Consider the following 27,246-nt stretch of genomic DNA (forward strand, 5'->3'; position numbering starts at 1 on the left):
TCTGGAACTTCCATTCTTCTCAAGGCTGCCCACAGTTTGCTGGGAGCCACACAGTTGAATGTCTTGGCATAGTTAAATAAAACACAAGTAAACATATTTCTGGTATTCTCTGCTTTCAGCCAAGATCCATCTGACACCAGCAATGATATCCCTTATTCCATGGTCTCTCCTGAATCCAGGATGAATCTCTGGCAGTTTCCTGTTAATGTACTGCTGCTGCAACCATTGTTGGATGATGCTTAACATGATTTTACTTGCTTGTGATACTGAACTGTTCTATAATTTGAGCATTCTGTTGGGTCACCTTTCACTGGAATGGGTACACATATGGATTTCTTCCAGTCAGGTACCCAAGAAGCTGACTCCAAATTTCTTGACATAGACAAGTGAGTACTTCCGGTGATTCATCAGTTTGTTGAAACATTTCCATTGGTATTTTATCAATTCCTGGAGGCTTTTTCTGGCTACTGCTTTCAGTATAGGTTAGACTTCTTCCTTCAGTGCCATTGTTTCGTGCTCATCTGCTACCTTCTGAAATGGTGAAATGTTCATGAGTTCCTTTGGGGACAGTGACTCTGTGCATTCTTTCCATCTTCTTTTGATGTTTCCTGCATCAACATTCTCAAGACAAAGCAAAATACTATAATGAAATGTGCACAGCCCTAGAGTTAGAAAAGCAAAAAACACACTCAAGAGTGTCTTAAACTGAAAGAATTTAATAAAAAGTCAAGCACTGAGTTCCAATATTGAAAGAGTCTCTGGGCAAAGCAACAAATTAAAACATGTTTTCCTCAAAGGACATTTTAATCTTCACAGGCTTTGGTTCTACTGCACAAAGAAAAATAAAGTGAAGTGAAGATTTCCACAATTTATACAAATCTCAAGATTTTTTAACAATGGGTTTTACATTGGGACCAAAAGGTCAGCATGACGCCACCAGCAGTTCTGTTAGAGAAAAATCAAACTTTCTGCTCCCATAAAGATTTATAGCTCCAGAAACCTTTCAGAGTTGTAATATTCTGTTCGATAGAGTCCTATGAGTCAGAATCAAATTGGTGGCAGTGGGTTTGCTTGTTTTTTTCTCTTGGATTTATAATCCTGTTTATTACAATAATTAAAACAATGTTTCCTCAAACCAACACAGCTTAATGATACTTATCTAAAAGGTATAATAAAACACCTTAAACAGCATTTAGAGACAGCTATTTTAAACAATTTTCTGATCTTTATTTGGCTTTCTAAAGCTTCAATTATTTGCAAGCCACAATAAAGCCTATGTTGTGTATACTTTTGAATTATTCAGAATATTAGCTGATTTGTGATCATGACACAAATATATCTACATACTTGCTCAGCACCTGCTCTCAAGATGATGTATTTTCTAATCTAATCTGTAATAACTGGAGTTCAGGTTAGCCACATTATCTTTGTGAGAAATATTCCCAGAAAAGAAAAACATTGTTATGCTGGTTATTAAAAAGTGAAGATGCAAAAAAAAGTGAAGATAACTACAAAATGGATTGTTTACTTGACTTATAGACTTAGCCATTTAAAATACAGAGCAGTGAATGTCGTAAAATCAAATATTATAAAATCATTGGAAAGGGGTCATTTTAGTTTTTTCCATTTCTCTTATTTTTATGAGGGAATTATATACATTGTAGTTGTCTTAGAGCTGAGAAAACAAGCACTGAGTACAGTACTTTGGACCAGAACTTACTATATGAGAAACACATGTATATCTGCTTCATTCCATAAATAAATCCCATGTAAACTATTGCACTAAAAATGAAAACCTTTACCTCTTTGAAATGTGACATCCAATTTGCCAAGGTAAGGTGGGAGTTCCTTAAAAAGATATGATTAAAAGAAAGTTAGCTCTTAAAAAATAAAAATACTTTACCCCAGCCATTACTGAATTATCTTTGACATTAATGAAAACCAGAAATTATAGCATCTCAAGTCTCAACCTATGGCAGTTCAATGTTGTCATAAAAGCAGCTTTTTCATAGGCAGACAGACCTTTGCCAACGAGAGTGAGATTAAATGATGAAATTTTAGTTTCTTGAGTGGTTTTTGGGAGAGTTACATGATTTCATGTCAACTTGAAGATATATAAAAGTATAGGGGTGGTGTTCAACCTATCAGTCTGGTCACAGCTTGATGGTGCCTCCTTGTGAGTGTGACTTTCTCATAAGGAGGGTCCTGGGACAACCCCCCACCTCCCTTCTCTCTCTGCCTTCACCTTCCTGATGGCTGACCCTGATTGCTGCCAGAGCTCTGCCACTGCCACTGGATTCACAAGACCCTGCACCCACCAACCAATGATCTTCCTGCATTCTGCATCAGTGCTTGTGACTGCGTGAGTCTGAAGAGGGCCTCATGGACTAGCACTGGACTTACAGACTTGAGCTGGACTGTGCTGGTATGTTGTCTTGATAGACAACTACTCCTCGATAAAAATCTCTTTCTCACACATAACAAAAATTAAATAAAAGTGCTTTACTAGCTTACATTTAGAAAATAAAGATTTGCTTCCTCAAAACATAAAAGAAAAAACACTACATGTTTACATACAACACCCTTTAGAGAAACCTCTTCTACCCACCCTCTATTGCCCTTGAGTTGACTCCAACTCAGAGTGACCCATAGGACAGAGCAGAACTGCCCCATAGGATTTCCAAGGCTATATATCTTTATAAATAGTAGACTGCCACAACTTTCTCCTATGGAGTGGCTGATGGGTCCAAACTACCAATCTTTCAGTTAGTAACTAAACTACAGCACTATGAGGACTCCTTACAACCTTCTGACTAGTAAATTATTCCCCATAATGACCTTCCTTTTATTGCCTACGAAAAAGAAACTCTGTTCTTTAAATATTTTAATAGGCAAATATACAGAATCAACCATTTAAAGAAAAATGTACTATCACAGAGAAATATCCTTAAACTTACTAGTACTCAAAAAAATCATAATAAAATTTCATCTAGCAAATTAGTAAAATTTTGATATTATAATGTCCAGTAATGGCAAAGGTACAGCACAATTGGAATTATTCTGACATCTTTTAAACTCTTAAAAAAACAAACTGACAATAAGAATTCACTGCCATTAAGGTGATGCCGACCCCTAGCGACCCTATAGGATAGGTCCGAACTGCCCCCTGTGGATTTCTGAGACTGTAATTCTTTACAGGAGTAGAAATCCCATCTTTCTCCTGAAGAGCAGCTGGTGTTTCAAACTGCTGATCTTTCAGAAAAGATCACAGCCCAAAGCATAACCACTACGCCATTAGAGCTCAAGCTAACAATAGCAAATTGCAGTATATATTGTTGTTAGGTGTTTTTATAGTATTACAATAGATACTAAGACACTATATTCGCAACTTTTTACTCAATAATTTCCCTTCTGTGAGTTTAATAAGGAATTAATTTTAAATACTGTACAGAGAAAATTTATCTTTGGGTAAATACCTTTAATAAATAAAGTATTTTATAAATGTATTTATAATTATATTTTAAGATTAACTGTATACAAGGTTTTTTTTTCAATCGCCATTAAGTCAATTCTGATTCATTGCAATCCTGTAGGAATAACAGAATTGCACCTTTGGGTTTCCAAGGCTGTAAATCTTCATAGCACCGGTTCTCAACCTGTGGGTAGTGACCCCTTTGGGAGTTGAACGACTCTTTCACAGGGGTCGCCCGATTCATAACAGTAGCAATATGACAGGAATGAAGTAGCAACAAAAATAATTTTATGGTTGGGGGGTTCACCACAACATGAGGAACTGCATTAGAAAGGTTGAGAGCCACTGCCTTATAGGAACAGAAAGCCTCACCTTTCTCCTGCAGAGCAGCTGCAGTTAGCAACCCAATGCTGCTAATCCACTGCACCACCAGGGCTCCTTAAGCAGTACGCTGCTAACTACAAGGTCAGATGTTCAAAGCTACCACCTGCTCGTTAGGAAAAAGATGAGGCTTTCTACTCTAAACTTAGAGGAAACTTAGAGGTGCAACTCTATCCTCTCCGTTGGGTTACTATGAGTCAAAATGATTTGATGGCAATGAGTTTGGTTTTTTACATAAGCTGCAAGGTCAGCAGTTTGTAACTACCAGCCAGAGGGTCCGTAGAAGAAAGACAGGGCTTTTTACTCTTGTAAAGAGTTAAGTTTTTGGAAATTCATAGGATCGGTATGATTTGGTATCAACTCGGTGGCAATGAGTTTGGTTTTAGTATATTAAAGTAAATAATAGAAAAAAATTTACACGTAAAGATGCTCAGTATAGTACATGATAGTGAAAATCCACAATCCCCAAATGTTCAACAAAAGAATGGTTAAAAACAACAATATATCTACTCAATGAGATAATTTATAGTGATTTTCAATGTTTATGAAAAATACCCTTCAGACTATAATATTAATGTGTTTAAAAAACAATATGCATAATACACAGTGAGATTACAACTCAAACAAACACAAAGTGTATTCTATTAAAACAATGTTTTCTCTGTGTTTAAATTAAGTATTACTTTTCCTTATTTTTTCAGTATTTACTATAATTAGCATATAACACATTACAATCAGATTTTTTAAAGGGTCCGTTCTTATACTTGGACTCATACGAATTTATATCATTATTCTGAACCAAATAAACTGTCACCTATTTCAAACAAGTACTTACACAGTACTTGATGTCAGAGATGTTTACATTGACTCCAGTTGATCTCTTTAGATTTTCATCATGTGATACTACAACTTGTTCATCTTTTGTGATATGGCAGTCCAATTCCAGCATATCAGTTCCAATTGTAACTGCACTGAGAAGATAAAAAGTAGAATAATGATAAGCATACTAATAATTCTGAAATATAAGTAAGCACTTAGGTTACATTGTTGTTGTGTGTTATCAGGTTAATTCAAACTCATAAGACTTTTTGTGTCAGAGTACAACTATCCCATTGAGTTTCCTAAACTGTGGTCTTTAAGGAGATACTGCGTTAGTCTGGGTACATTAGAGAAACAAATCCACAAAAAACTCCTATGTATGAGAGAGTTTTATATAAAAGGTAAGTGTACACATGAAAACATCCCAACCCAGTGCTGTCCAGGCCCACAAGTCGAGTATTAGCCCATATGCCTGACACCAATCCACAAAGTCCTCCTCCATTTCACAAAACACACACTATGACACCGCCTGCAGGAGGAAAGCCGAATCAGTGAACGTGTAAGCATCTCAGTGCTGGCAGGGGTCTCCATGCGGCTGCTCCAGCACCCAGGGTTGCATCGGGATAGGTCCATGTGGCTTCTCCTCAAGGTTGGTTTGCAGGAAGTGAGCCTTGCCAGCTGAAGCAGGGAACTGGCTAAGGCAGCTGCACCCAGGTCCAACCATCAGAAAGCAAGAGACCTAGGAACTAGAAAGGTGAGGCTCACCGAGCCATTTATCCCTCCGCCCTCCAATTAACCCCACATGTGGTTTATCAGCCAAGTTGGCACAATAAACTTTAACTATCTCAGATACGTTCCCACATCTTTTTTCCTCAGAGCCCCTAGGTAGGTCATGAGTTGTAGTTTGCCTGTAATTTGTCCCAAATGGGACAAATGTATCTTCTGTTTTGTGTTAACTTAAAATTGATATAAAAAGAATACTACACCTCTATTACATATATATTTTGTAATTACTAGTAAAAGTTTCTTAATGGTTTCTCAAATGTGTGGTGACACATTTGGTTGAAAAAGAAAGTGGTTTGAGGGAAATGCACAAAACCAATGATGGGAGCCTGGCCATTCCAGAGCTAAAGATTATAAAATTACAAAGCTGGAAAAATTGCCTTTGGAGTAAATAACTTCCCCATTTTCTAACACTTTACCTACTTCTGATAGTCTAATCCAGACATCCTCAACTACGGCCCACAGGCTACATGTGGTCCCACCGAGAACATTTATCCGGCCCACTGGGTGTTTTTGCCCCATTTGTTTTTTTACTTCAAAATAAGATATGTACAGTGTGCATAGGAATTTGTTCATAGTTTTTTAAAAAAACTATAGTCAGGCCCTCCAACAGGTCTGAGGGACAGTGAACTGGCCCCCTGTTTAAAAAGTTTGAGGACCCCTGGTCTAATCCCATCAGCCACCCCACCCTCTAAATCCTGATGGCCATCTGCTATCTAAAGTCTCATATTCTGATACCTCACAGAGGTCCATCTGTGTGTATTTTCATACCCCACCGGTCAGTATCCTAATCTCTACCAGTTAGAGGAAAACAAAGAAAAAGCATGGGTCCTCAATATAAAATGTAAAATTTTCTTCTAAGGATATTTATCTTTAACAAAGAACATTTTTGCCAATTTTGTGTTTATTGAAGTCATAATTGAGTAAAAATAAAGTCTAAAATAAAATATTCAAACAAAAAGTTTAATTGGTAGAATTTTTCTGTATTTTTATATTGTCTCAATTATTGTTAATTGAGACTATTTTTAGAATGTTTAAGAATTACATGAAAGGGAGGAAGGGGGAAAAATGAGGACCTGATGCCAGGGGCTTAAGTGGAGAGCAAATGTTTTGAGAATGATGAGGGCAATGAATGTACAAATGTGCTTTACACAATTGATGTATGCATGGACTGTGATAAGAGTTATATGAGCCCCTAATAAAATGATTTAAAAAAAAGAATTACATGAAAAATGTTGTCCACTTATTGTATATTTCTCTTGGTAACAATGAAATTTTTAAAAATGTCCAGCATCTGTAAATGAATCAATGAGCAAGATATAAATTACCCTACTAAAATTATCTGTAATTTGCTATGTAAATAACTAGAACTGAATAATTTTGTATCACTTTGGCCTTCAAAATTTCTATAATATGCAGGTACTGCAATTAAAACAGCAGGTATTTTATAGCTGAGTTTCTGACACACAAATTGTAGACACAAGAAAAAATTTAGGGAAGCCAAGGTTTCTACATTTCCAGAAATAACAAAACAAAAAAAAGTCATACTCTAAAGAGAGTATAGACAATTACACATAAATAGACCCTAACAATTTACAATGGACCCTTTGCTGAAGAATTTGAGTCTCATTAAATTCTCATAACAGTGAGGTTGAATTATTTTTTTCTATTCCACAGATAAGAAAGTTCGGATTGTATAAGTATACCTCAGAGATACTGCAGGTTCGTTTCCAAACCATTGCAAATAAGGTTGATTATCCCAATAAAACAAGCCATTTAAACTTTTTTGTTTCCCCAAGCATATAAAAGTGATGTTTACAGTGTGGCAAATTAAGTGTGCAACAGCATTATGAAAAAGTTTGAGTCATTGTGAGAATTACCAAATAAGACACACAGTAAACACTTGCTGTTGAACACTGGTGCATGCCAACAGACTTACTCACTGCAGGGTTGCTACAAACCTTCAATATAGTAAAAATGTGTATCTGTGAGGTACACTAAAGCAGTATGCAATAAAACAAGAAGTGCCTATATGAACCACATTTTTTTAAATTATGAAAACCAGGTCACTGATTAATTACTTTGACTGTCTGCCAACTTACCCTTCCAGCTATTGTTAATATAATTTGTTTCTTTCTCTTAACTACGCATGTTAATACCACAGGGACTTAATTGTCCTATGGGTATTTACAAAAGCAGCGTGTTTTAATAACCTAGTTCTATTAGCCCTTAAGAACCAGATTTTAAGTACTCAAGGCCTTAGCACTCTGTGTGTGTGTGTGTGTGTGTGTGTGTGCGCGCGCGTGCGTGTTTTAGGATTCCTAATTGTAGCTCCATGCTTACTATGGAGAGGGTTCATCTCTCTTCTGTTACTATCTTGCTTTGTTCTTGAGTGCCCATTCTACATCTCACTCAATAAGCCACTTGTGAAGTCCTACTAGTAACAGACCCTGGGTCAGGTACCCAAAATTGAGACATGAAAAGTTTCCTGATTCTGTGGCGTAAAAGAGCCACATTCATGATCTAAAGGAGATGATGTTTGTGAAAGCATTTTATAAACCACATCAAACCACTTTTTATTTCATTATGAGATACAGCTCTCCTTATCAGTCTTAATTATTCTTTAGCCACACTCTAACATGATGAAGTCATTTTCCATTTATTTCTTTTTAAAATAGTTTTATATTAGTACTTCATCCACACGTCATACAATTCAATAGTTCAATCATAACAAGAAGAATGGTACAATTATCACCATATTTCCATTTATTTCTAAGGTCCTTTTGTTTTCCTGTACATACCTTGGCCATATAGCAATCACATTTCCCTTTGGTAAATATTTAAGTCCCAAAATATCTGTCGTTTCAACTTTCTTCACATGTACAATTTAGTGACACAGTGCATGAAGCTTCTATCTTAAATTCAAATATTTCATTTTTTAAAATGGCTTTTTTTTCCTTCTATCAAATGTTTCCTGGTATGGAATGAATTGCATCTCCAAAAATATCTATTAAAGTCTTGGTCCTTGAGGGAAAACTCAAGAGAAGAGCGTAACTGACCAGTGATGGGAGCGAGACCATGAAGTCCCCAAAGAATCTCGATTGTCGACTTCTGATTAGGGGGCAGCACTTGGCAACCCATGTGAACTGGTTGGGGATTACTCACAAGGGGCCACACTGATAGTCTAAAGGTGTAACACTAGACTGCTCCGTCCCTGACTGCAGGAATAGCAATGGTGACTTTTAGGATGCTCGCCTTTCAGAAGGAATGCTGAAGATTAAAAAGGGTGTACGTGTTGTTAGGTATGCAGGACCCGGGATATGTAGGCCTGAAAGAAAGAGAGACTGGACTGATGCTTTATAACATGTCCTTCTCTTTATTTAACAGAGAGATATTCATCTGCTCTGTGTCAGGATCCCTGCTAGACTTGTGGCTATCTTATATAATTCATTCATTCATTTATGCATTTATCTATACAAGACAGGCAGGTTAAGCAATCTAGGAGAAGCAGCAACTGGATCAATGGTTCCTGGGGGCAGTGGAGGGGAGACAGGGAGAAGTAAGCAGTGAACCAATAATGATGGGTACAAGCGAATAGTAAGTGTTCTAAAATTGATGGTGAGGAGAATGTATCTTTTCTGGTCATGTTTGATTAATCAAATTGTATCTGAGAGGAATTACTGAGAGGTGAACGATGGGGAAACATAATAGTGGGGTAAGAGGGAGAAAAAAAGAAGAAAGCATATATATGTAACATGTGTATTTGTTTATATACGTATATATATGCAAAATGCAACAAAGAAGCAGATGGACTTTGGGCCTCTTACCTCAGTACAAGAATGGTTTGTTCTAATAATATGGCATTCTATGATACTCACCTTCCTGACACGATTGCTGAAGACAAAATAGGTACATTAAGTAAATGTGGTGAAGAAAGCTGATAGTAGCCAGCTACTATGTTATGGCATCTGTGGTCTTAAGGGAAGCAACAAAGCCCACATGGAAGAAGCACACCAGCCAGTGTGATCATGAGGTGTCCACGGGATGGGAAGAGGTATCAGAAGTTTAAAACCAAGCAACCAAATTGATGTGAAGGGGCCTGGATGTAGTGAAGACCCAAAACCCACCTATGAGATAATTGGATAGTCTCTCTCAGAAGGGCCACATGGAAGGGTTGATAAATCCAGGGTGCAGTACAGTACTGGTGAACCAAATAACTATCCTCTAGTTCTTTAACATTTCCTTCACTTACTATTATGATTTTTATTTGTTTTACACCTCATTAATCATGTTAGATTTGCATATGTTCATTTTATATGTATCGTTTGGTACATTAAAGTCAAGATAGATAACCCTTCAGAAATAGTAACAGGAGTAATGGTTACGTGAGAGTAGAAAATGGTGGGGAAATGGGGAGCTGATAGCATTTATGACCCTATAACCCCACTCAATGGGATTGAACAGAATTATATGTGAATGGATATATCGGATTGTGTAAGATATAGGAGGGAAAAAAAACTATTATAGAAAAAAACAAGAAGGATTCCTGGGAGAATGGTGGGGGAGGGAGGGGACAAAGGAGAGTTGATATCAAGGAGTTCAAGAAGAAATTGTTTTGAAATTGCTTGTGGTAGCACTGCTCAATGTGATTGAACTATGGAATGTCATATCTGTAAGAGCTCCCAAGAAAATGATTTTTTAAAATAATAAAAATAAGGCTTTAGACATGTAGTTGAGATCTTGGCTAGAAACAGAGGGTTTCCTTTATTACGTGCATGGAGTTGCAGGGTATAAAACCCCTTTGCAGTGAATGATTTGGCCTATGGTCTTGGTTCTGAGAGTAGAACCACAGCTGAGGCATGTGAGTGAGGTTGACTCAACTAAGAGGAATGGCCTGGAAGTTGATCTTAACTAAGCCTCGGGGGTTGTGATGAAGACTGACTGCCTGCCCACGAGGCATGTCACGTGAGCTTTGGCATATAAAAATGGTCAGCTAAGGGATCTTGTGCTTTCCTCAGCTATGATGTTTGGTGGGATTACTTAGCATAAATTTTCAGCCCAACTAATTAGGGCAACCTGGCCAAGGAGGCTGGCAGAGGTAGGTCCACATATTAAGACCTTCACCCGCAGCACAAATTGGGAAGCCTGTGAAAGATTCATCTTTTCCATGCAATTTTTTCTAGTTCAGGAGATGTGCAAATGAACCCCCACTTGTTCTGGTATCTTTCTGCTGCTTGCTAAAAGCAGCAAAAACTACTCTCATGTGTTAACATTGGAGACCATCTGATGTATTTAGACTTTGATCAAAAGGACCCATAGCACCCGGTAGGTCCCAAATGTAATCACATCTGAATTATAAAAAGTACAGGGGAAAAAGTACAGAACAGACATAGAGATGAACATGGCAAAGACAAACACAAGGAAATGCCAGAGAATTTTCCCTAGAGCCATGCCCTGAATTTGGGCTTCTGGTTTCCCAAACTGTGTAAAAATCAATCTCTGCTTTTTAAAGCCACCCACTTGTGGGATCATTTTTATGACAGCAGCATTAGGTGACTAAAACAATAGTGTCTCAATTTCCAAATAACCATGCTTCCCAATTTCTTAGCCACTACTCCCCACACACATTATTTACATACTCTCTAGTCTTTCACTTCTCCATTGCAAAATACATGCTTTGTGATATCTAAATATTTATAAAAGATCAAGTTTTAGCTTGTGATATTTTTACGTATCTTTCCCTCAACTACTCATTCTACAAAAGTTAAACCATACTTAAGCATAGTATCTGTCTTCTATAGTGGATTTGTGGTTCAGTGACTTACTTAATATGGTTTTCCTATAGCGTCAACCTTTGTATTTCCTCCTCTCTTGAGTGGTCTGCGAAGAGAAGATGGAGGTAGATGCTGATAGGATTATATGATTCAGTTAGGAGTGAAAGATTTAGAGCTCTTAGCATGGGGATTGGCTGATTTTGTCATGTCCTGGGTGTAATCAGAATAAGGAAATGGTGGGGGGTTCTCACCATTACTAGGAAAAATGAACCAAGTTGGCCAAAATCACCTTTTGTGGATCCCTTGATCCTGATGTTGAACGCTCTTGAACCTGGAGACAGAACTACTGCACCAAAGGAACGGTAGCAGCATCAAGAACATGAGACATAGTGTTGGATTTCCTGGTCCAGAGAGCAAGTAAAGCTGAGTGCAAGGCGCTTACTTACAAAATGGGCTGCCTCCAGCCACTTAACTGGAGGAGCTAAGTTTGTGTACCTACAGAGCTAGTGCCTCCAGGCTCAAGTTTATGGTGGGTTGGCTGCCCTTTGGGCAGTTATTGGCAGTACTAAAGGAGCTTTGTAACATTTCCCTGAGCAGGGCACAGGCTAAGGTCCCACCACTCCGCTGAGAGGCCAGTACCAGAGGTGTGCTAGCTGGCATGGCTGAGAAGAGGTGTTCCTGACCAAAAGAATGGTATACTGAGCATTTCTAATACTAAATTGTAACCTGTTAACTTCTTCATTAAACCCCTTAACTCTGAGTTTGGTCTCTGAGTTCTGTGTGGCCATTGCAATGAATTCATGAACCCAGCAGAGGCGTAGATAAAGAATCGGCTTCACAATGCTCTGTCTGATAACAAAGCTATTCACACCCCTCAACTATGGTCAGAGGGGATTCACCCAGCAAATGGACTCTGGGCTCCCACTGTGCCTTCTGCACATCACAATTTAAGCTCTGATACTTTTCCTCCTTCAGATTTTTATTATTTACAATCCTTGGATTTGAGACAGCACACAGGCTGGTACGCTTCTTCCATGTAGACTTAGTTGATGTTTCACTAATCTTGAATTTGATTCTCATTTCCCTTTGTGAAGTCAGAGGAGGTCAGACACAGTCACCACACTATTCTTACAGTATAATATTTGTATTTGTACTTTTATATCTGTACCTTAAAAACTATATATTTAAACATTTTTTATTATTCATGAAGCAGATATTTAAAAGCAAGCGACAACAATAAACTTCTGCATAATTTGACTAGTATCAAATTCTAGCAATGAAAAAGATAGAAATATTTACTCTTATTCTTAGCAAATTAAATCAGGAATAAAGAAGAATGCCATTTCATTTCTTTTCCCCTACATCTTGACACTACTCTCATTTCTGCTGATAAAGGAAATCATACTTTATAGGTAGACCCTGATTTGCAGCATGTTTGAGTCACCATGAAATGTACTTGAGACTGTCTATTTTTCATTCATCTTACCATTAGAAATTTGTTCTACATGAAATGTTGCTGAACATATTTACTAATATTATTCTCTGATGTAATATTTGCAACCCCAATGACAAAAAAAGATCAGATTTACAAAACTACTACTAATAAAAGACATTAATAATGAAATGAGGTATTCCATTTACAGAACAGTTGTCAGAATAGAGTCCTATTCCAAGTCAGGGATTACCTATATATTCTTCTAAGGTCTTTAAAATAAAATGTAAGGCAATGATCTCATCATATGAAAAGCAAATTTAAAAATAAGTAAAAAGAGAGCTCACAGAACAATAAGTTATGACTAAAAAATCAAACAAAAACAAAACCCACCACATTACTAACAAAAAAAAACGTTTAAGAGGTTAAAATGAAAACATTATTGATTTTCCTTTTAAATAATTTTGGTCAACTAACAAGCAAGCTTATAAATAAATATATCTAATAAACATTTGCAATAACATGAGTTTTCATCTGAAGTATCAAAAAACTTGCACACATACAAAAATACAAAATTTTTTAAGTTATTGACAGCTACCATACGGTAGCTAAAGAAGACTGGCACTCTCCAGTAGTTGCTGTTTGAATACAACAGGTTCAGAACTGATGATGATAGGGAAGAGTCCCTGGATAGTGCAAATGGTTAAGTGCTTGCCTACTAACTGAAAGGTTAGCAGTTTGAACCCACCTAGTAGCACCTCTGAATTCAGGCCAGGGCATTTGCTTCCAAGAGAACACAGCCTTCAAACCCTACTGAGCAATTCTATTCTGCACATGTTGGGTTACCATGAGTTAGAATCAGCTTGATGGCAACTATCAATATAATAACAAAAATGAAAAATACAATGTTGTATTTAGCAAGTAAAATTTATATAAATTAACTATTATTCTTTGAAAAGAAACGTATTTCAAGGAAAAAATTTGTGATCTATTCAAATGTACCATCTACAGACCTACAGAAAAGGACAGTTGGTAAAAATTTAACAAAAAATATGGAGAAAAGCCTACAAAATAACACATAGTTGATCTGCACTGATTCCATACTGCAAATTTGCTTACTGCCGAGATGTTAAATGTATACAACCCCAAAATATGCAGCACCACTGTAGTAATTTATAGACATATGAGGGGGTACCCCCAAAACTGGAAAAAACCGCCCCCAAAAGCTATGTAAATTTTTTTTTACAAAACCACGTTATCACCTTCAAAGTACTCTCCATTACACGTAATACATTTGTCAAATCTGTGATTCCATTTTTGGAAATATTTTTCAAACTTTTGTTTGCATGGCTGACAGCACCTCCCATGTTTTTTTCCTTTACCTCTTCCACATTGATAAACCGCTGTCCTCTCAGGTCCCTCTTCATTCACAAAACAAAAAGAAGTCACAAGGAGAGAGGTCAGGTGAGTAAGGTGTGTGGAGCAAGAGAGGAACTTTGTTTGTTTTGCCAAAATCCGGCACACTGAAATGTCTGCCTGAACCGGAGCATTGTCGTGGTAGCAAGTTCTCCGTCTGCCACAAATCAGGCCTGTTTTTTATTGCACATGATGTTTTCAGAACCTTTAAATAGAAAGCTTGAACAACAGTCTAACCTGGTGGTACAGCTTCAAACACACGACAAGTCAACATTTTCTTCTGTCCGTGAAGTTGATGGAAGTCTAGCGCGCGGACTGTCATCAATTGACATTTCACCTTTTTTGAAACAATAAAACCACCCTTAATACTTGAATCTTTCCCAGAGCACTGTTCTTGTAAGTTATGTTCAACATTACAAGTTTCTGTGGCATTTTTTGTGAGCAGGAAACAAAATTTCACAGCTGCGCGCTGTTCTCTTAAATTGGCCATCCAAAAAAATGAGGTTTGAGGGAAACTTTTTATGAAAAATTCACTATGACTAGAGAGAACCTTCCCAGAAGATGCCACTGAGTGCACTAGAATCAAGTTGCTTGATGCTGGCAGAGTGAGAAAAATGCACACGACAAAAGCTCTGTCCAGAGGGGCTTTTTCCATTTGGGGGGAAGTAGTAGACCTGCAGAAAATGTGAATTTTTTGAAAAGCAGATTCCCAGCTATGGTTGAACAAAGAGATGCTATGCCTTCTTATTTTAGCTTCACGTTGCAGTGTCCTTTTCATGGTCTACTTAGTGTGGTTTGTATTTGTACTTTTTTGTTGTTAATCTTGCTATTCCAAATGTCCCCAAAGCACAGTACTGAAGAGCTGTCTACTGTCCCTAAGTGCAAGAAGGTCATCATGCGCCTTACAGAGAAATTAAGTATGTTAGGTAAATTTTTTATCATGAGCAAATCCACAAGGTTAATGTTAATGAATCAACTATATTAAATAAAGTATCTCTAAACAGAGACACACATACAATTCTGTATTGATTGGCTGGTGAACCTAACCCTATATTTCCACTAGGAGTCCTAGTCAATATTCATTAACTTTGTGTTTACTGAGAATTTCTAGAACATTAACAGACTCTTGAACCCTGTGAGAGAGAATTGTGCTCCATGGGGCTTCCAGTGGGTGATTTTTCAGAAGTCGATTTACCAGGTCATTCTTCTAACGCATCTGTGGGTGAAGCCAAACTTCCCACCTTTCGGTTATCAGTTGAGCATTTTAATGGTTTGTACCACACAGGGACTCCATTATAAATTGGGGAACTACCCAATTAAAAATTTAAAAATTTATGGTTAAAAAATTGTATTGTACTTTAAGCACACCCCAAAATTCTAAAATCATTTAAAGTTATGAGGAGTTTTTTCCCTTGTCATAATTTCCCTTCTAGCCCAGCCAACAGGTAACTGACATTGTGTGTGTGTGTGTGTGTGTGTGTGTGTGTGTGTGTCTGAGTGGAAACTGTATGTGTGTGGTTTATCTCCACATTTAGCTATAGATACCTAAACATATAAAAGCTCAGTATAGAAAAGAATTAAAAGCAACTTAAATTAAAGCATTCTATTACAGTCTGTGACAAAAAGAAAGATTTTTAAATTTTTAAACCTGTAAGAGACATTTGCAATCACTGTCAAAAGGCATCCTATGAAAGCACTGGTAAAGGATGAAAAATACAAACAGGATAGGGCTTAAGACAGAATGAGAATATGGAGTAGAGCCTTTGGATTTCTTAGCCTCAATTATTTGTATATAACAATGAGTTAAAAACTAAATAAGGAATTATTTTTCTTACTAACGTGGATAAGTAGTATTGTTCATTGGGTTGAAATTTTCATATTCCCTATTTTATTTCTCAAGGATAAGAAATCAACATTCTCACCATTACCACATACCAATCATAATCACTACTCTGAGACACAAAAGACACAAAAAAACAGTCTCTCCTACTGTTGCTCTCTGAGTGTTCTAAAAAATTTCTAAATGAAATAGCAATAATTTATACATAAAGCACTTTCACTTTACCTTCTTTTTAAAAATAAGAACAATGTTCTTGAGGCCATAAAGGAAAACGACCAGTTTTCAAGGCTGTATAAAAAGTACAGGGTGGAACACATATTCTTGTTCATAAACAACAGCTAATGTAACAGTTGTTTCAATTTCTCCTTTTTCCTCTTCTCTCCAAGACTAATTAGCATTATAAACAGTATGTTCCTTGTTTAAAATGCCTTCTTTCAACATTGGAACTATAGTATCTTTTGACAATCTAAAACTCTGGTCTAGGTTTGTTTGTGTGTTTTTTCCAAGTATATAGGAGGCAAGCACTTTTTATAACACTTCACACTATCTTAAAAAAAAGTTATTTTAATAAAATGGAAACAAGTATCTAGCATGGATGTTTCATGTATACTATTCTTACTTTGCAAATCATTATCTTAAAAATAAATGATTTTTAAGTACCTTTTTACATACTTACTGCTGAAAGGCTGTCATTGTGTTCTCCAAATTTTCTCCAGCACCTGTAAAAATATTAAACTTCCTTTACTTAGCTATTCTGAACATTTTATTTTAGTAAGAAATTTAGTAAGATACACCTACTGGACCTGATACCCTGGTGCTTATTATATATTACATAGTTTGGTAGTTACATAATCTGGTGTGAACTTGAGACTATTAGGAGTGGAGGGGTGGAGTTTAGGCTGTCAATTGGTTTGCAGCTTGATGACCTCATTTGGAAGCACAATGGAGATAAGTAGCTCACTGGAGGGCAGACATACCCCCCTGTGAGACATTCCTGTTGACAAGCCACATGGAGCTATACTGATGGAACCAGAGCCCTAAAGCTGGAAGAACCACAGAGACTCATGCCAGCACTGAGATGCTTCCACTGCCACTGGATCCACAAGACTTTCCATCCACTGGCCTGTGATTCTCCTGCATTTGGCATTATTGCCTGGCTGCATGAGTCTGAAGAAGAATTTATAGACTGGTATCGGACATATGGGCTATTATCAAACTTATAGACTTGATCTGACTGGGCTGGGATGTTTTCTTAATATACAATTACTCTGTAATATAAAGGTTTCTATTACACACATATGAGTGTCTCTGAATTTGTTTCTCTAGTTAACTTGGACTGACACAGATACACATTAAAATAAAAGTGTTTTAAAGAGTGTGATGGTATTTTGATTTTTTTCCCCTTTTCTTTTTAATCAACAACAGGAAGAATCAAAGATCAAAAAATAGCCACAGATTGGAGAGGGGGTGGTTAGAAGACTTAAATATGATTTTTTAAATCTACACTACCTGATTATCATAAAGACTTGGTATATTCATGCACACACACACACACACACACACACACACTTCCTCAAAGAATTAAAACCATCTCTCCTCTGCATTCCCACAGTATCTTGTGCATACCTCTACTAGTTTACTATGGTTACAGTGCTGGTGAAGAATACTTAAAGTACCATGGGCTGCCAAAAGAACAAACAAATCTTTCTGACAGAAAGCACAGCCAGAATGTTCCTTAGAAGAAGCAAGAATGACAAAACTTTGGGGATGTTATCAAGGATATCATGGTTGGTAAAGTGGAGGGCCAGCAAAAGCAAGGAAGACCCTTCAGCTGGATTGATGCAATGGCTGAAAGGATGGGCTCAAGCATAACAACCGAGGAGGGTGCTTTGTTGCTGTACAACCCTCATAGGGTGATTATGAGTGGAACCAACTCGATGCCACCCAACCACAAACAACTACAGCATTATTACATTAGAGCACAAATTATGTACTTGCTTCCTTCATCCCATACATTCCTTAAAAGTAGCCATTGTTTGTCACTTCTGCCTACAGGCAGGGGAGTGAAATGGTTAAAAGTAGGACTCTGGACTCAGGAGGCCTGGTCTCAAATCTACCTGATGTCTGTGTGACCTTGGACAAGTTATCTCTCTGTGGCTGAGCTTCTTTATCTAGATGAATGAGGATAATGACAGCAGCTATCACGTAGGCAGGGGTTATGCAAATGGATTAACTCATAAAGTGCCATGCTTCATCACCTAAGTAATTGCTAACTGTTGAACACTTCTTAATTCAGGGAGTATTTTACAATGAATGGTGCATCATAGTTTAATTGGCTATATTTTCTCTTTCTTGATAGTACACAGAAAGTTGTGTCTCCTCACACATGATATTAGATTCAATGAAATATTACAATGAGCAATGAACATTACGGATTATTATTACTGCTGCCATTCCTATAGTACTAGGTAAAGAGTAAGTAATTTGTGAACATCCACTGACCACAGTAATAATACTGTAATAAAAATTAAAATAATACAGATCCAGATGTGATAATACTGAATGATAAAATTACCTAATACTATAGACTAGAGGAAAGCATCGGTAGCTGACTCACCACAAGGGAGACCTGGCTAGATTGATGGCCAGTGTACATCATGTGCAGTCACTACCCACCTGTTAGTGGAGGTTTGCATGATGCTAGGGTGCTATATAGGTTTCAGTGGAGTTTACAGACTAAAAAGTCTAGGCAGAATGGCCTGACACTCTATTTATGAGAATCAGCCAATGAAAACCATGTAGATCGCAAAGCAACTAATCACGGGGCTGGTGCAGGACTGAGCGGTGTTTCACTCAGTTGCGTACTGGGCCACATTATCTTCCACCACTGCTGTTCTGCGTGGTGAAGGAAAACACTACTCTGGTCCTTAGCAACGGAGGACAATGGAAGGAATGCTCCTCACCTTCTCCCTACTGGGCCAGAAATGATCTAAGAGAAAGAGTTTGTGATTTAACTCTCTGCGGTCCTTTTAATTTGGAATAGCTCATCTTCAGAAGGAACAAATTTACTGCTCAGCTTGCCAGGGCAGGCCTTGCCAATGTAAGGAAAGGCCTCCAGTTTCAGAGTTAAGAACATCTAGGAATAGCATTATAGTCTAAATTTAGCACCACTGGTGTTAAAGCTGATGTTCTGACTATCCCATGCCCGCGTCTTACTTGTACATTGGTTTCCAACTTGGGAAAAGTCTGTAAACAATGTTGTTTTCTAGCCTTCTCAAGTTCCAATGTTAAGGACTCTATCTTATCCATCTCTTATCACTCCATGAAAGTGATCAGAGCACCCAATAAAATTATTTATTTTTAAAAGGGGGAGGGGAGAGGAGCTGATACCAAGGGCTCAAAAGAACCTAATTGTCTAAAAAAGAATGACGGCAACATATGTACAAATATGCCTGATACAACTGATATACGGATTGTAGTAAGAATTGTAAGAGCCTTCAATAAAATGATCCAAATTAAAAAAGAGAAAAGAAAAAGTTATCAGTTAGAAAGTTTGAAATGATAGTTTATCTGAAGTATGATTCACAATAATCTTAGGATTGATTTGGTCAAGAGTCAACAACTGTTTGCAGCTGGATGGTAGGTTCTTAGAAGTGTACTACTTCCACAATATGTTTGAAATGCACATAATAAGAAATTTGAAAGATAGTTTTTGTTTGATCTTTTACACTAATAGAAAGAAATGAGAGAGAAAATAGAAATTCACTAATATGTATATTCAGTCTGCCTAACATATCTTTTGTCTGTATTATATATTTTAACTGTAATGCATTTAAACCGAATGGCTTAAACATATACACATCATTACTCAAAATCTGTCATCTGTTTTATAAGATAAGTGTAGAGCCACCACTAAATAGAATAAAAATGAAAAAGGTGGTCAAGTTATTTACAACTAATATGAGCCAGATAGTATGATGAGCATTTCGTATATTATTTCATTATCAAAAGTCTCATTATCGCATTATGAGGTACTATTATCCCAAGATCAAATTTAGCTTACGTAGGTCACAAAACCAATATGGAGAACTGGGACTCAAGCACAAGCAGTATGACTTGAGAGTCCACTTCAGTTTTTGACCAGTAAATACACTATAGTTCTGCTACGGTATCATCTACCTGTCACCTTTATTTTAGCCTTACAGATAAGGCTTACATTGGGCCCTTACTTCATATCTATCTCCTATTGTTCATATCAAGCTTAAAAATAAATTTCACAAGGATAATAACTGCAAATTACTTGTTAGATTCATATGGCGAACAGCTAGAGAGTAGTTAAGGGACTAATTAAGAATTATGTCATTCCTCCCAAAGGAATTATTTGGTGGTAGCTCTTCTCTCATGGGATGGTCTGAATTCTCTTGCTCTCTAATTATAAGATCATTCATAAAACCAGGTTTTTTTCTTATTCCTACCGCCTTTCTATAAGCAGCTTAAATAATGTCTGACTTATGGAAATAGCCATCCCACATTCACACAAAAGTCTCATTTTTAATTAGTATTGTGTTAGTCTGCGTAAACTAGGGAAACCATCTACAGAAACTCATCTGTATAAAGGGTAAGTGTACATTAAGAAAGCATCCCAACTGAGTGCTGTCCAAGCCCATAAGTCCAACATTAGCCTCTATGGCCAACACCAATCCACAAAGTCCTCCTCAATCTCACAAAGCACACGCAATGGCGCCGAAAGCAGAAGGAAACCCGAATCAGTGAGCATGTAAGCATCTCAGCATTGGCAGGGGTCGCCACACGGCTGCTCCAGCACCCAGGGCTACATCAGGGTAGGTCCATGTGGCTTCTCCTCAGGGATGTCTTGCAGGAAGTGAGCTTCCTCAGGTGCAGCAGGGAACTGGCTAAGGCAGCTGCACCCTGGTCTGACCATCAGAAAGCAAGAGACCCAAGAACCAGAAAGGCAAGGCTCACCGAGCCATTTATCTCTCTGCCCTTCAATTAACCCCACATGTGTTTATCAGCCAGGTTGGCACAGGAAACCTAACTATCTCAAGTATGAAATATGGAGGAGAGGAAGGTCCTAGTGTAGAATTTCCATACTATCCTAGTATAATTCTCTTATAATTTCTCTGCATATCTCTATCTCACCAGTTTTCATTTTTCACTTCACAAGTCTCTGAATATATCAGTTCATTTTATTTATTCCTTCATTATATATTCTCCCAGTTTTCATTTTATAATAACTTTTTCTTCTTTTCATAGTGTTTTGTAATGACTTTGTTATTGATTAGTTTCTGGTAGAGTAGGAAATGTAAGGAAAACATCCTCTTTTATACCTTTAACTAGATTAAATGTTGTAAATGAAAGAAATATGTCTAATTTTCTTTTTAATGTTCTAATGTTTTATATTCCAAAAGATGTTCAACAAACACTGTATATTTGTTTTATAGATATGCTCCAACCACCATTATCATTAATATCACAGGGGCAGTTCTAGCCTGTGGTACAGGATCATGCACGATGAGTCAACATCAACTCAATGGCAGTGAATTTGATTTTGGTTTTGGAGGAATGACTTGGCCAACTGAAAAAAGTCCTCACTGTTAACAAATGAGAGAGTCCTTGATTATAGGAATAAGGAAACAAAAAGAGAGTTGATACCCTTACATGGGGCATGTTTCAAAATATAGTAGTAGAATGTTACCTCAGAGACACATTTGAGTCTCAATTTCCTACTTGAACAACTAATTAAAAGTTTAAGGCTCAGAAGCAGCCAAACACATTCCAAGAACAATCTTTTCCTTCAATCTTATCAAATCAACCAAAAGATGCTATTTGTGACAGTACTCTGCTTTGACGCTAAAGGTGAAAGACTAGTAGGGAACATGGTGATTTGACCAGTTGTGCTTTTGTTTTGTTTTTTCCTGATTCTTAAAAAATCATTTTATTGGTGACTCATACAACTCTTATCACAATCCACACATACATCCATTTTGTGTCAAGCACATTTGTACCAAAAAATCATATGATTGTGTACTCACCTTCCTGATACGATTGCTGAAGACAAGTGGGTGCATAAGCAAATATAGTGAAGAAAGCTGATGGTGCCCAGCTATCAAAAGATAGAGCATCTGGGGTCTTAAAGGCCTGAAGGTAAATAAGCGGCCATCTAGCTCAGAAGCAACAAAGTCCACATGGAAGAAGCACACCAGCCTGTGCGATCACGAGGTGTTGAAGGGATCAGGTATTAGGCTTTTGTTTTTTTAATCTTTGGCCACAGAATATAAATAAACAGGCCTCTTTTTACAAAGCTCAATTCAATTGGCCTATCCAAATAAATTAGAAAGGATGATCAAAATAATTTTTTCCTCTGTTACCCTTATTTCTCTAGCTAACTCAGTAGGTATCTGGGAGAAATGCATATTCAATTATTCCAAATGCAGAAAAAACATGTACTTCAAAACATTAACAGAAATCATCTCCAGGTGGCAATATTTTACCTATTGCCACGGAGGTTCTTCCAACTCACAGCAACCCCAAAGGTCAGGGCTATTTATCTCTACAAAAACCAACTGCCCCCATCTTTCTCTTGAGGAGCAGGCTGGTGAGATTGAACTGCTGACCAACTGGCTGGTAACTGAGGACTTTAATCACTCACTGTGCAAGCAAGATTTCTACTAATATTTTATAAACTTATTTTTGTTTTTTCATTTCTGTATTTTCCAAATGTTCTATAATGGACACAAGTTACTAATGTAAACGGAAATATATTAAACAAAATTAATACTTTTATACAATAATTAAGATGGGCTTAGAAACCATTTCTTGCTTTCCATTAAACCCAAAAGATTTAGTCCTATTGGTATTTTATCAATGCAATGTAAGTGTTCTTTGGTCAAATAAATCTGGGAAACATATGGAAGGCACCTAACATGCAGTGGATCAGTAAGAGTAAACAAGCTATTATTATTATTATTATTATACATTGGGATCTGTGCCTTAGGCTAAAGCCACAAGAATTCATAAAACCAGTTCTCTGCTTTGAGGAATGTATAGCTCAGTAAAGCAAGCAGATGAATTAACAAATCTTATAATCCAATAAAATGTATGCTTTAACGCATCTGTAAGAACAAAGCCTACAGCATTTAGTTTTGAAATACTTAAGTATTTTCTATTTTTAAGGACAATTAATCTTAGTAAAAGGCAAAATTATTACATTTTTTGAAACATTAATATAAAATGATCGAATTCTTTCTCAACCAGCTTAAAAGTTTTATTGCTAAATATAACTAAGGAAGGATCCTTTATATCATACTTGTACTTCTAAGCAACTTTATAGTCTCCTAAACACCTGATCCTCCTAACAGCTCAGATAGGTAAAAGCCCAGCAAACAGTCCCCATTTATAGATAAGGAAACTAAGGCTTACTCCAAGGCTAATGACTACTAGCAGATCTCAAATTTGACTCAGGTCACATAAGTCTTTCTAATGCTTCTGTAGCAGACATAATACATATAGTGGACATTTAGTTTAAGTTACACTGAACATTGAACCAGGTGTATACACTTCATCCACAAATCACTGTAATGTTTCAATCTTAGAATGGTCTTATATCTGGTTTACATAGAATCTCCACTACTTCAGGCAAGAGGGAAAGGTCAAATGGCAATAATTTGCGCACAGAAACAAGTGTGGTTGCAGTTATCAGCATGCAAGGCAAAATGAAAAGCAAGAGTTGACTCTGGCCTGGTCATTCATGTCTCTTATTTTCCAGATACAAGTATCTTCTTCTTGTTGTTGTTGTTTTTAAAATATCTCCTTCGTAACTCTGGACTCAATTGTATTATCTGAAGAGAGAGGTTCAATGGGTCCAGTGGGAAAATTCTCCCCCTTCTTGAAGGAGTCCGATTCAATTCCTAGTCAGGACATCTCATGTGCGGTCACCACGACCCTGTCAGAGAAGGTGTGCATGCTGTTATGAGGCTGAACAGGTTTCAGAGGCACTCTCAAACCAAGACACACTAGAAAGAAATCTATTTGTGAAATTCAGCCCATGAAAAATATTAATCACAAGGATCCAATCTGCTATTGACTGTGAAGATGGCATAAGGCTGGACAATCTTTAGTTGTTGGGTAGCCAAGAATGGGGTGGGAATAGAGAGGGACTTGATAGCAGCTAACAACATTTGGTGAGCATTTTGAACAGAAGTTACTATGGTGCTGACTTTTCCATGGAAGGTCTGGGGCAGGCACCATGTTGGGCGCAAAAGTAGCAAGAAGAAAAGAAGCCCCTGAAACCACCTACGAAAGAGACCACAGAAATGGATGAGGAGGAGAAAGCTTTCAAGCAGAAACAGAAAAGTAGAAGAAATTGGAACAGATAAAAGCAAAGGCTGCAGGGAAGGGTGTCCTGGCCACAGGGAGAATTAAAAAATCTGGCAAAAAGTAAGCTGACTGAGGCAAAGATGACCCTGATTCCATTGCTATTTAAACATCTGGACTCCCTGTTACCTGTTGCCACCTATAGTTAGAATGAAGTCTTGTCTTGGAGCCTGCTGTCCACTCAAGAATAAACTTTATAAAAAGAGGAAGAAGAAGAAGAATTCAGGTAATGTTTCATCTCTTTAGCTCTTCTCACTCAGGCATCCCTATCTTAGCTGTGAGGTTGGAGTGAGCCAGGCCCAGAAACCTGGCAGAGCTGCTCTCCGTCTCGGTTATGCCCTGAATTCTGGACTACCTGGACTTAAAGCAGCTCGGTTTTTTTTCTGTTTTGTTTTTCCCCCTCAAAAAAAGGTACTGCAGTGTTTTTATACAGAGCAAGAGATTTTAAGTCAACGGATATTTGTCAAAGTTCTTTTGAAAGGTTTAGTCACATCACTGAATACAGAAATAATGATGCCACTTGTACAAATAATGAGTGAAATTTTTATATCAACAGTTAAATTAAAACCATTATTATCTAGGGAGAGAAAGTATTTTAAATGTATTTCTAACAGTAAATGAAAATTGGAACCTAGCTTATCCTGTCTTTGACATTGTTGTATTAACCTAGAACTCCTATTTTATTCTCTGTGGTTGTTGAGAATATACACAGTAGTGCATTTATCAATTCAACAATTTCGACAGTTAACAGTTCAGTGGCACTGATTACACTCTTTAAGCTGTGCAACTATTTTCACCATCCCTTTTCAAATTGTTCCTCACCCACTAACATAAACTCGCTGCTCCTTAAATCTGTTACTCTTTTGAACTGCTATTGTCAGTCTGATCCTCTATCACCAGTTCTTTTAAAAGTACAGTGCTCAAAGTCAACTTTCCTAACTAAACAGCTAATTAGTATTTAATTAACTACATCTGTGGACACAGACAATGTAGACGCTCAATGTCATCCAACAAAACAAGGTCAAGGAGTGACTACGGAACAGACCATTAATTTCTCATATACAACTTTAGATTGAAACTGAAGAAAATAAAAATAAGTCTACAAGAGCCAAAATACAACCTTGCATTTAGTGACCCACAGAATTTTGTGACCATCTCAAGAACAGACTTGAAACATTGAACACAAATCACTACAGACTAGAAGAACTGTTGGATGATGACATCAACATCATCATCTGGGAAGAAAGCAAAGGATCATTAAAAATACAGGAAAGGAAGAAAAGACTAATGTGGATGTCAGAAGAGACACTGAAACTTGCTTTTGGACAGAGTAGCTAGAGTGAATGAAAGAAATTTATAAGTAAAAGAGAGAAAAGTGATTCTATAGGGCAGCTTAAGAAAACAAAGTATTATAATGACATGTGTAAAGGCCTGGAATTGTAAAATCAAAAGGGATGAATACAAACAGCATATCTCAAGCTAAAAGAACTGAATAAAAAATTCAAGTCTCTAGTTGGAGTATTGAAAGATTCTGAATCCTGATGGTACAGTGGGATATGCATTAGGCTGCTAACTGCAAAGTCCGCAGTTTGAAACCACCAGCTACTCCACAGGAAAAAGATGAGGCTTTATTCTCCTGTGAAATACTCGTCTTAGAAACCCACAGGGGTAGTTCTGCTCTGACCTGTAGCTTACTATGAGTAGATATTGACTTGAAAGCAATGCATATAGGCCAAACATAGAATGATGTGGAAGCATCAAGGAAGTTGGAAGGAATACAAAGGTTCACTGGTACCAAAAAGAACTCGTTGGCATTCAACCATTTTCAAGAGGTAGCATACCATCAAGAATGTATAGTACAAAAGGAGGACGTCCAAGCTGGACTAACATTATTGGTGAAAAAAAATCTCCTGGAATTGACCGAATCAATAATTTAAATATTTCCACAAAATGATGCAGCACTGAAAGCATTCATTCACTAGTCAATGCAAGAAATTTGGAAGACTAATTCCTGGCCAACTGCCTAGAATTGTACCCAATCCAAAGAAAGGCGACCCAACACAATACAGAAATTATTTAACAATATAATTAATATCACATGCAAGTAAAGTTTTCCTGAAGATAATTAAAAACAGTTTCAGCAACTGCCAAAAATTAAACCTGGATTTGTTAGGTAGCTAGATTCAGGGACAGAGGGGTTGCCCCTCCCATGCCTGCAAAGGCCCCCATAAAGGAGGCTGGACAGCACTCAGGCGAGCATTAGACCCACCTATGAAGAACCCCAAACTGAGCTTGCTCAAACTCAAGCACCCAGCCAGGTGGGAGCTACACCTGGGTGGTCCAAACTAGGTCCATGCCTCTCCAGCCAGAGGCTTGAAATAGCCTGCCTGTGGGAAGACCATCCGCTATCTTGCTCCTGGTCAGCAGCAGGTCAGAGGGTCTGGGCCTACTCAGGGCCACAGCCTTTCCCTTGTCCTCACTCCTGCCACAGCCTCTCTGGCCCCCTGGCTCTCTGGCCCCCATTGTGCATGTAGGGGTGCTCTTTTCCATGAGGTTGTTTGTGCTCAGGTGTGAACTCTAGCGTGGTTTGGCATGCTTCCCAAGGATAGTGGGTACACTTTGCGACTGTAAAACCTGAAACTTGATTGTACTTCATAAAAGCCCACTTGAATTACAAAATGGGCTTCAGCATGAGTTCTTTCATTGTGCAAAGCCAAGAACTGAGGTATTGCCCACTCCAGAAACCTTACAGATTCAGAACAGGATATGAATAAGGGCTATTACTGCTGATGGCAGATGGATCTTGACTGAATGCAAAGAATACCAGAAAGATGTTTACTTGTGTTTTATTAACTATGTAAGGCCTTCAACTATGTGAGCCATAACGACAAACTATCAATAACATAGCAAAGAATTCCAGAACTTTTAACTGTTC

The 27,246-nt window shown here is 37.5% G+C and overlaps 1 protein-coding gene across 3 annotated transcripts in view; it reads right to left on the minus strand.

The window, feature by feature from the left end:
• GDPD1 (glycerophosphodiester phosphodiesterase domain containing 1) overlaps positions 1-27,246 on the minus strand; it is a 58,378-nt gene that overhangs the window by 25,809 nt on the left and 5,323 nt on the right. For 2 of the 3 annotated variants that reach the window (XM_075561512.1, XM_075561511.1), the window contains exons 2-4: positions 16,594-16,636; positions 4,689-4,824; positions 1,803-1,848 (exon numbers count right to left, since the gene is read on the minus strand). In XM_075561512.1, the coding sequence (XP_075417627.1) occupies positions 1,803-1,848; positions 4,689-4,824; positions 16,594-16,636 (225 nt within the window). Of the gene's footprint in view, positions 1-1,802; positions 1,849-4,688; positions 4,825-13,409; positions 13,518-16,593; positions 16,637-27,246 lie in introns of those variants that run through there. The other variant, XM_075561513.1, reaches the window with a different exon arrangement.

Source organism: Tenrec ecaudatus, chromosome 10, assembly GCF_050624435.1.
Source record: "Tenrec ecaudatus isolate mTenEca1 chromosome 10, mTenEca1.hap1, whole genome shotgun sequence".
Lineage (NCBI taxonomy): Eukaryota > Metazoa > Chordata > Mammalia > Afrosoricida > Tenrecidae > Tenrec > Tenrec ecaudatus.